This window comes from Caloenas nicobarica, chromosome 1 (genome assembly GCF_036013445.1).
Source record: "Caloenas nicobarica isolate bCalNic1 chromosome 1, bCalNic1.hap1, whole genome shotgun sequence".
Taxonomy (NCBI): domain Eukaryota; kingdom Metazoa; phylum Chordata; class Aves; order Columbiformes; family Columbidae; genus Caloenas; species Caloenas nicobarica.
In genome coordinates this window covers 105,503,824-105,514,930 of record NC_088245.1, presented here as the reverse complement: position 1 = coordinate 105,514,930, position 11,107 = coordinate 105,503,824, and the positions used below count along the sequence as shown (strand labels likewise).

The 11,107-nt window shown below is 41.3% G+C and overlaps 1 protein-coding gene across 2 annotated transcripts in view; it reads left to right on the top strand.

Moving 5' to 3' along the window:
- Positions 1-2,062: 2,062 nt before the first annotated feature.
- The window catches only part of GEMIN8 (gem nuclear organelle associated protein 8), a 28,147-nt gene continuing 19,102 nt past the window's right edge, over positions 2,063-11,107 (top strand). The window contains exons 1-4 of one of the 2 annotated variants that reach the window (XM_065646686.1): positions 2,063-2,103; positions 2,936-2,987; positions 6,565-6,601; positions 9,376-9,802. In XM_065646686.1, the coding sequence (XP_065502758.1) occupies positions 6,599-6,601; positions 9,376-9,802 (430 nt within the window). In that variant the 5' untranslated portion in view covers positions 2,063-2,103; positions 2,936-2,987; positions 6,565-6,598. Of the gene's footprint in view, positions 2,226-2,935; positions 2,988-6,564; positions 6,602-9,375; positions 9,803-11,107 lie in introns of both variants that reach the window. The other variant, XM_065646678.1, reaches the window with a different exon arrangement.

The following is an 11,107-nucleotide window of genomic DNA, read 5'->3' as shown; positions in this document are numbered from 1 at the left end:
TCCTGAATTATTCTTAAGCTCAAGTATCAAATTGCATCAGTTAAAGTTCTCAGTACAAGAGCACAAGGTAGCTAACTTAACATTAGTAAAAGAGGTTCCTAAAAACGTCTGAAGATCTTATGAACTATTAAATCTGAGGCCCATACCAAACAAATCAGTAGAAATTATTTCAAAGAATAACTTCAGTACATATATGACAGATAAATGTAGAAATTTGTTATATGAAGGAGACTCGATATGTGTGGGTTTTTAAGTGAAATCACGTTTCATAGAATCATAGAATCATTTTGGTTGGAAGAGACCATTAAGATCATCCAGTCCAACCATAGCCTAAATCTGGCACTAAACCATGTCCCTAAGAGCCTCATCTACGTGTATTTTAAACATGTCCAGGGATGGTGACTCCACCACTTCCCTGGGCAGCCTGGTCCAGTGCCTCACAACCCTTTTCATGAAGAAATGTTTCCCAATATCCAATCTAAACCTTCCAATGGAGTTTAATTTCAGCAGGTAACTGTGGGAAATTGTATTGATATGGTCTGCTGGCATTTTCAGCAGGCAAGCAGCTAAGGCAGTAAGTACACCAGGAGACCTGAAAAAAATGGGAATAAAATGAAAGTTTCTTGTACTGGAAGTATTAATTAAAAGCAAGGAAACTAGAGAGGAGAAATACAGTTAGCTCTGCCAGTGAGCATGAAACCCCAGGGAGCCCCCCCTGCCACAGGTTGTCCAGAGAAGGGCACAGGATGATGGAGGCGCACAGCCTGAGGAGGGTACTGTGCTGTTCAGTACGGTAAAGCTGCAGGGTTTGCTGACCACGAAGAAACACAGAACAACATTATTTCACCGGATAATAGCAGGCAAATTTAACATAGGTGGTGTAAAATGTTGCAAAATGGAAAAAGCAATCCCTGCTCTGCCAGCTATGACAGGCCCTGAACGGGCTGCTCACACACCGTCCTGTGAAAATACTCAAATCATAGAATCACAGAATGTCCTGAGTTGGAAGGGACCCACAAGGATCATCGAGTCAAATTCCTGTCCCTGCACAGGACAACCCCACAGTTCACACCATGTGTCTGAGGCCTTGTCCAGTCTCTTCTTGAACACTGCCAGGCTTGGGGCCGTGACACCTCCCTGGGGAGCCTGTTCCAGTGGCCACCACCCTCTGGGGGAAGAACCTTTTCTTAATGTCCAACCTAAACCTCCCCGGCACATCTTCGTGCAATTCCCTCAGGTTCTGTCATTGGTCACCAGAGAGAAGAGATCAGCACCTGCCCCTCCTCCTCCCCCTGTGAGGAAGCTGTAGAGCAGCTCGGTAGCGGTACAGAACCTGAACATAAAGCTTGAAAACTAATTGGGAAAAGGAAAAAGAAGGGAAGGGAAGGGAAGGGAAGGGAAGGGAAGGGAAGGGAAGGGAAGGGAAGGGAAGGGAAGGGAAGGGAGAGAAAGAGAGGGAGAAAGAGAGGGAGAAAGAGAGGGAGAAAGAGAGAGAGAGAAAGAAAGAGAGAGAGAGAAAGAGAAAGAGAAAGAGAGAGAGAGAAAGAGAGAGAGAGAGAAAGAGAAAAAGAGAGAGAGAAAGAGAGAAAGAAAAAGAGAGAGAGAAAAAAAGAGAGAGAGAGAAAAAGAAAGAGAGAGACAAAGAGAGGAAGAAAGAACAAAAAAAATCCCCAAACAACCAACCAGCCAACCAAAAAACCACAGACGCCTAAGTATTCCAGTGCTTTGAGAAACAGCTCAGCTTGCCGAGCGCTGCACACGCTCTGGGGCCGCAGCGGGTACGGACAGGGCGGAGGGGACGGTAGGAGCCGGCACCACCGACGCTATGAGGTGGCTGCATGGGGCACCCCCACTCCGAAAGAGCCGGCTGCGGTGTCGGGGGACCCATGGCCGCCCCGGGGACCCGGACCCCCCGCCGGCGTCTCCCCGCAGCCCCACGAGGTGGCGCCGCGGGACCGGGGAGCGGCCGCGCCGGGCGGGAGCGGCGGGAGGAAGCGCCGCTCGCCGCGCCGCGCTCGTCCGCGCCGGAAGGACGGGAGGGAGGAAGCCCCAGAGCGGCCCCGCCCCGCTCCCCTTTGCCCGCCGGAGCCGCAGGCTGCCTGGGTGGGTGCGGAGGCGGCGCTGCCCCTGCGCAGGCTGCGGCCCAGGCCTCCCGCCCGACTGGGCCGCGGTGGGACGGCTGAGGGCCGGGCGAGCGGTGGCGGGAGAGCGAAAGCGAACGGCTTGTGAGGGAGACGTGCTGTCGGAGCCCGGGCGCCTGGCGGGGGCGGGAGGGTGGTGTTTGTGGCACGCAGATCGGCTGTGCGGGCTCGGGTGCTTCCCCTTTCCTTCCTCTGCAAAGTGCCGGCCGCTGGCCTGAGGAGGGGGCGCCCCGGGAGAGGGGTGTGTGTCCTCCGTGTGCTGGGGCTGGGGCCGGGTCGAGCCTGGGCGTAGGGGTGGGTGTCCTGCCAGCCCTTAGATGTAATTGTTTGCCCTACTTGGCACGGACGAGAGTTCATCGGTTTTGTGATTCTTAAAAGTCACTGGCCAGAGCCTGGGCGCCGCGTCTGTGAGACCAAGAAAACGGGTTTTGCCTTCAAAAGCAATAATGTAGAGGTTTCATCCTGTTCCTCGTTTATGACCAAACTGACAATCCACGTATGAAACATGAGCTTATTGGGGCTACTCATAGTTGTACAGCTTTTAGCACTGAACTTTTGACCTCTGATTTTTGGCCCAAATAGCTTTTGGGTTTGCGTCCTGGTTCTCAGAAAAGAAAGACCCTCTTTTTGGAATTACACAGTCTCAGGCTCTGCTCTGGTGAAAGGAGCCATAATACATAATGCTAAAGTTTGATCTGCTTGCTTTGTTTGCAGGTCTAGTGGTTAAATGTGTGTTGTCCCTGCGATTAACATAATTTTGTCTGATGTGTACTTTGTTTCCCTTCCATTCACAGGAGTTACTATTCTTGGTATAAGGACACTGCTGTGAAGACATCGTAGTGATAGGTAGGTCTTCGTAGCCCAGCTGACTCTCCTATGGTGATGGTGAGCAGCTCCTAAGAGCCAGACAAGTCTTGTCTTTCCAGCCATTCACAAACAAGAACACAATGTATAGTGTTGGGAATTTTTACTCTTTGTTCTTTTAAAGTGAAATAATTTGTGGTACCAACTGTCTCAGGAATCACAGGCTTATATTTCTGTGTGACTGTAACTAGGGCGCTTCGGTATTAAAGTTAACGTCATAGAGCAGCAATGCACTGTATTAATCTGAAGCAGAGTGTCAAAACACATTTGAGATATTTCCCTCTTCTGCTGGTAATTGTGCTCTGAGAGTAAGCATTAGAAGTATAAAATGAAATAAGCGTTTGTGGGAAGATGCACGCTATTGATGTTGTTAACGTGGCATGCTTTTCTTACAGAGCTCTTCAAATATTTTTAAAGAATATGTAGTAGAGTGAGTTCAAAATACACAGCACAAATTGATGTTTAACACCTTAAATTGTGAAACTTACTGCTGTGGGATGTCATGGAAACACTTAGTATTCCTGGGTTCAGAGAAATTACACAGACTTTAAATGCCAAAACCAGCTTCGAGCTAAAAAGAGTATTTGAACTGCCACTTGCTGAAATTGGGAGAAATGCACCCAGAAAAGCAATTCCTGTATGTGTACTCTAGTGTTATATTTTACTGAACATCTCTTACTACCCATTGCCAGAAACGATACTGAGTTAGGGATATCTCTGGCCTGACTAAAGAAGGCACTTCTCACAGTTGAAAAGAGCAGGAACAAAAGCAGCGGTGGGCAAAGGATGTGATCATCTGTTGTTTCGGGCATTTCCGATTTAAATGTGGTTTGCTTTTTTAGGAGAGCTTTATATAAATGGGTTTTTTTTGTTGAAATCTGCTTACCATACAACAAGCTAATTAGTCTTGTGCTCATCAGTATTCTGAATAAAGTCAAACCCTTCTTGATCCCACATTGGGTAGGTCTTTCTGAGCTGTACCTGTCACCTCCAGGATGGCAGCCACATAGCAGCCATGTAGCAGCACTATATCCAATACACCACTGGAGGGCTTTGCTGCCAGAGTATGAATTATATTACCAAGTAATAAAAAACAGTATTCCATGGTTGTGTCTCACAATATGACAAACATTATCTCAGCTTCTTTTGATTCCAAAGGAATTAAATGCTGTCATTGCTTTGATCAGATTTATTTATTTTCACTAATGCTTGCTTGCCTCAAGTTGATAAGTTTTGATAATTGGATGAAAGGGATTATATCCATATTTAATTTTCAGTGGGGAAATATTTTAAAACCAAGAAAAGGAAGTAATAATATAAAAAAATAACACTTCCATCATTAATGGTCAGCATAGGCAAACAAATCTCTTCCTATTTTAAATTCTACGCTTGCTGGTGAGTTACGTATGTTCAGATGTTTCCATATTTTATTTTTAAAGCTATAAATTGTAGAGTTTTTCACATGTATTTTCTGCTTGTCATGTGTTGTGTTTTATGTAGCTTGTTTTGGAAGAGTAATTCAGCTGAAAATAAAACAAACTCATTCTTAATTTAGTGTCCCAGCTTGCAACATTGTTGTGCTCTGCTTCATATTTGTGATCTAAAGTTTCAGAAATGATTTATGAAAGTAATTAAAGTTTCTGTGTTTGGCAAAACAGGTTTTTCATATTTGGCGACCTAATATAGTTGGATAACTTTGCCAGAGTTTTCCCTCTCCTCCCCCTTCAGAGAGCATATGTATGTGTTGCGTTATAATAATGAAGTATTAGACTTCACTTACTGCTTTTAAAAGTGTATTTACATTAAGCTCTGAACCTCATTTCTGTTTATGCTGAAGCTAGTTTAAAAAATCTTTTGTCATGTAGGAATTAGAGTTAAGATGAAATACACATAATTTTTCTGAAGTGGAAAATGGAAGAATTGGCTACCATGGCTAGCTTTTATATGTATGAGAAGATGATGTTATGGCAACCCTGACAGTATCCAGATGTATATGGGAAAGGGACAAAAAGAATATGTGTACGTCATGAAAGAGGAGATAAGAGTTTTGAAGACAGCTAGCATGGGAAATAAGATGTTTAAAATGAAGGATTCTCTCATGTATAAGTGTGTTTCAAGTGTTACAAGTCACCACAGTGTTTTACAGTGACCTCAGTACAAAATTTTTGTCTTCCTTCAAGCAGGCAGGAGCAAACACAATGAACTCAAACACTTTGGTTGCCTGATCCTGCAATCCTTTGCTCACATGAGTTGCCCCACTGATTGCGATGGGGCTGCTCATGCATGTAGGGCTTCTTGTAGGTAGGTTGGCGTGACAAAGGGTTTGTGGGTTTGAGCGCAGTGTGGGCTTTGCAAAGGATGGTAATCTGCCTCTGTGGTAGCTGCATGATTGGCAGTTTCTTTGAACATGGCCCATCCCCATTCTCTTTTCACACAATACAACTTAAGAGGCAAAAAGCTGCTGTTTAATCATTATTATTAAATATGAGGCAGAACACAACTGGTGGATGTAATGTGTGTGTATGCATTTTGAAGAATCCTAGTTTTATGCTGGTATAAATCTAGAACAGTTGTAAGTGCTGTCTTGGCCATATTCCAGTGTTGCTGGGAATAGCATTTGACCATGTCTTAGGGATAGCAGTGATAGTTTAGTGTACTGAGTTTCTGTTACATTTCACTGGCACTCACCTAACAAGAAGTTCAAGTTGAGGATGAGAGTTTCAGGAGAAATATGTGGATGAAGCGGCTAACATCTTAATATAATACTTGTCAGGTAGGGAAGAGAGTCAGAATATTTCTCAGTGATTCACACTGGTAAATCACACTGAAAATGATGGTAATTATAAATCCTGCCTGGTGGTTATAGATATCTTGTTCTCTCTCTCTCTCTCTCCCCTTTTTTTCTTTTTTTTTTTTTTGTTCTTTCCAGTTACCTCTCTTCCTTTAGCCTTTTCCTCACATTTAAAAAATGTGAGTGCAACCTGAATTGGCTTGTGTTTTCTTTATGGGAGACAGGATCAGATGTCTGAAATAAAAAAAAGATAAATAAAGAAGGGATTGTATGCGGTTATAAGTGCATCGTAAGTTTAAAAAGAAACTTTACTACTTGAATGGAGTCAAGACAGGTTTAATCGTTTTATGGTAATTGCTTCTTTTATAATGTCCCTGTGCAGACACCACTAAAAAGTGAGAACAGTGCATTTCATTTAAGTTTATGATTTTTATTTGGCATTTATTTGGAAATTAAAGGTTGTAGAAGAATAAAGTGTGGGAGAAAATAGAAAAGGGTAATGGGAAAAAAGTGTTCAGCCCCAGCATTTTAGGCTGCATTGTGTAGAAGGCTGTTTTAACCTTCTTATTGTAATGGGGGATTTTAAGGAATGAGATTGTTACTGATGCTGATCAAAAACTGTAATTAAGAGACTTCAACTAGCCACAACAGAGATATTTAATAGCTGTAGGCCATAGTACTGAAGTTTAACAAAAATACATTCAGTGCTTGTGGCCAGCTTAATACATATACTTTTATGAATTAAAAAGGTACTATTTTCTTTTGTAGTTCACCTTAATCAGCAGAACGAGCTCCACAAGAGATGGTAAGTGGTCTTTATGGGTTAATATGTGATGACTTAGTCACATTCTATATACAAAATGCACGTAAACACTGTTATTGAACTGTCAGTACAGACGTGTAAAAATAAGATGCCAAAGTAGCTAAATTGCTTTGAAAATAGAATTCAAATTACAACAGTGAGTGATTTGTCTACTTCTGGGAAGACTCCAGAGACATAACAGGAAAATAACAGAGGACTCTTGGTTATTTGCCTTAGATTTATAGCTTTTGTTTCCTTGAGGAAATCTCTTATTTCCATTTATTTCGCAGCTGAAAAAGCACAGACATAGAACTAAGTTAGACTTTAAAGTGTTCCTTTCCCTTTTCCACCCTAATGTGAAACATTTCTGTAATTTCTTTTTTAACAGATGTATTTTTAAAATTCAAATGTAAAAGGGGTTTTCAAGGGTCATTTTCAACAAAAAAGCCACAAAAAGTAGTTGGACAGGCACCAGCATCACAGTTCTGTCTACATGAACTGGCTTTTTGTCTTCATTTCTCTTAAATTAATAACTGAAGCTAGTCAGCTAGACAGATCTGCCAGCTGGATTCCAGAGCTTTCAGTAAAGTCATCAAGGCCCTTTTTAGAGACATTATAGAAGAACTGGAGATAATTTTTGAACTTCAAAAGAATATATTGTCTTATTTGGAAATACGTAGAATGTAGGAGATACCTGCTTTTGTTAAGCTTCATGGTGTTTCAAAACTGGATTTTAAGTAGCAGAGAAAATAGACAACATGTTCTAAAAGTAACTGGTGAATGTATCAGATTTGACAACAGGACATTCTCATCTGACTGCTGACGGATGAGGAGTCAGTGTGACATTCTTAAGCAAAGCAAGAACAGTAAATAAAACATTTTTCATCCTAGCTCTTAGGTGGTTGGATTATTAAGAATGAAGAAATTCCATATGGAAGGCAGATGCTTTTTCTTGCACCCACTCATTTTCGGAATAAATATTCTGAAATGCATGGTCTTGTAGCAGTGCAATGTTAGACCAAGAGGAGAATCAGAATGAAGTTTCACTTCCATGAATTTTTGCTTTTCAAAAAATATAATTTGTCCAGAGTTTTAAATCATGTAGCTGAGCCCCACAGCCCTTCACAAATAGGGTGCAATTTTTGATCAGAAATATTGTAAGGAATGCAAGTTTATTGTGGTGCATTTTCTTTATGGACTCTATTAGCTGGAGGTATTTTGGTTCTGAGAGCACTTACAGTGACCTTAAAAAGAGAGAGCATTTATAATCTCTTATGAGATAATGGTTTCAATTTTGCAGAAAGAAGGGAAACATGAAAGTTAAAATTATTATTCCAAACTCTCTAGCATTTGCATTATTGCCTGAGAACAAGAAAGTGAAAACAAATGTAAGTAAATGAAATTAACCTCACTTGATATTGTTAGCATTAAATGGAAAGTATTTCTTAGGTTTGTTTTTCCTGTTTTGTTTTGGGATTTTTTTTTTTTTTTCAGCGAATCATTCTTTTAAGGCTACGGAATTGTGCCAGTGCAGATCAAAAAAACATACTTAAAGATTTTTGTCTTGCATGCCCTTTTTTAAAAAAAAAAAAAACAAACTAGTAAAGGACTGTAAATGTCACATTCATCCCTGAAAAGCTCAGCTAATCTTGCCATAGTTTTGAGTGGTTGCCAAAACATGGCTTAATTAAAATTCTTCCAATTTAAAGTACAGGCAATCCGTTTTGGCCCAGATAGAAGATTTTTAATGGTAATTAAGATGTAGGGGAATTAAAAAACATTTGCTATTTATTGTTGTAGTCTCTAGTTTACTTTATGGCCTTCTTTTAAGATCCTCTATTATCCCCTCTTTTTGCGAGTAGGATGAGGAGGGAGATGAAATGGCTGTAGGAAGGGGCTTAAGGCTGGAGGGACTGTGGGGCTTTGTACTTGCCTGTGAAATCTGAACAGCATGAAACAGTTTTTTCAGGAAAACTAAGATCAGCTGGAAGACATGGGAAGGTGTGTTACAGTGTATTTCGTTCTACAGAACTATTTTTCCATGTACTTTATCAGTGGTACTTTATTACCCATTTTGATATGTTGGTTGCTGATGAGTACAAAAGGGAGATTTACTGACAGCTTGCACTTGGCTAAATACAGTCTTGTTTTTGATCAAGGCCATGATGGATATATGAACTTGGCTGAGTTGCCATTTGACCTTTTCTGGGAAACTTACTTTGGCAGGCAGATGGAGGAAATATGTTACTGGATAAAATGAATGCCTTTGTTTAATATGGAGGAATTTTAATCTCTTGTGTTTTCTGTCTGCGGATTTGGAAATCAGGTGTAGGCTTCAATACATACACCTTGGAATGATTCAGTTATTGCAACTCACGTGAGTGCCTAAGGAACCGTGGAATATATTCACAGGGCATATCCCCTAAAAAGAACTGATGTCCACTGTAGTAGCACGAACACTTGGAAAATACATTCTGGACACTACAGCTCCTCTATTGCTAATTCTTCACTGGTCATTGTGTTGATGCAAAAACAATCTTGTAAGGGTAACGAAGTGTGGTGTGCTTGCACTGTGTTAGTACTTGTCTTCTTTCGGATCTATATGGTTTATCATAGGAAAAGGATGACTAATGATTAAAAGGCAGACTTTGCACTTGCATTTACAGTCTTTCTCCCCTCGATTACTGTTTATTTTCTCTTTTTTTTTCCTCTTTTTTTCCCCCCTCTTTTTTTTTTTTTTTTGTGTTCTTTTCCTTTCCCCCTTGTTTTGCCCACAGGAAGACACCGAGCCATGGTATTCTCGGCAAGTGTATGCAAGATACTGGAAGCACTATGACTTAGCCATGCGCTGGATGCGTAGACACCAAAGAGCCTACAGGAAAGCCATGGAGTCCTTTTATCACCTACCATGGCATCCTTATGCAGCCTCTCCAAGGAGCCGCTACTCAGATTGGGATGGGAATGATCTCCCACGTACCCAAAACTATTCTTCCAGCTATAGCCCACGTGGCAGAGCTCCGTACCGTGGGGGAGCTCAGCAGTACACAGATGCTCACCAAGGGAGGGAAGATGCTGACAGGGACTCCGAAATGGAGGAGGACTCCGAGTCTGAAGGGGAGATAGAATATGACTTGAGTAACATGGAAATCACAGAGGAGCTTCGCCAGTTTTTTGCACAGACAGAGAGGCACCGGGAAGAACTGCGTGAGTCTGTGCTTGTTCTGTATTTTCTGGTACTTGGTGGTCATGTAATTGAGTGATGGATGGCTTCAACATTTACAGGTTTTGTAAAAATTTACAGAAATAGGCACTGCAAGTGAGCAAGCCAAACTGGATGGAGTAGGCAAAACTAATGGGTGCACTTAAGTACCATCAGCTGGAAATAAGTCTCAGAAAATGTTTGAAGGTTTTTTGGTAAGAGAGAAAGAAAAATATGACTGCAAAGGGGAGAACAACACATTTGTCCAGAAGCCAATATTCTCTTCAGTGCTGAAGGAAAAATTCCAGAATCTTTATGGTTAAATCTGGTTAACATGCTATATGTCTGAGAGGGGAACCCAGAGGAAGTGCTTTACTACATCATTGAACCCTAGAGTAAGCCTCAATGTATTTTATAACATGGAGTAGCCATTTTTTTGTTATTCTTTGGCTAACCCAACAGTAGAATTTCATGACCTTTTTCTTCTGCCCCTGCATCCCCAGGGTACTCTTCATTCTGTACTACACCACAAGTTTCTCTTTGTTTTGCATCTTGATCTGGACCTGAGTCCTTCAGCAGAGAATATAAGCCAAAGACTTAAGATTTTTCTAAGGTCTTGATCCTCAGAGTTATTAGTCATCTTTGTTTCTTTGAAATCCTTAAAAGAAATAAAATATTGTGCTGTGCTTTATTGACACTGCATATACAGATGTCGCAGGCAAATTTATTATCTGTTTTAAGAAAGCAGCATGATGAAAATAACTTTTCCCATGTGTCTCCAGTTGGAAATTCCCAGAATGAATGTTTAATAGAGCTTTCTCCACTTTTTCTGAAAGAGGGAGATGTTCTAAAAATGCATAAGGCAATGATTGGAGGGGAGAGACAAAAACTTTGTTAAGTTCTTTGATCAAAGGGTATCTGGTGAGTTGAAACACCTCAGCTTAACTTTACATTTCCCATTGATATGATGCAGAGTTGATCTAGTTAGCCGAGGGAAGTGCATTAAAGAGCTCAGTGGTAGTGCCTGACATGTATCCCTTTCTCATCATGCTTTTGCAGAATAAGCTTGGTGTTTTCTGTTGAAATGTTCCTTTGATGAGGTACAGGATGCTTTAAGATGCTCAGCTACTTTTGGAAATGCAGCACGTTTTCTTTGGATTTCTTCTTTTTGGTTAGGGGTGCTTAAAGGTATGCAAGTGATTAAAGTGGTATCCTGGAAATTGGGAAGTCTGGACTCAGAGATGTTCTCTGTTGCAAATATCCTGTATGACCTTGGTATAGCTGTTTAATCTTTTCCTGACCCCTCACTG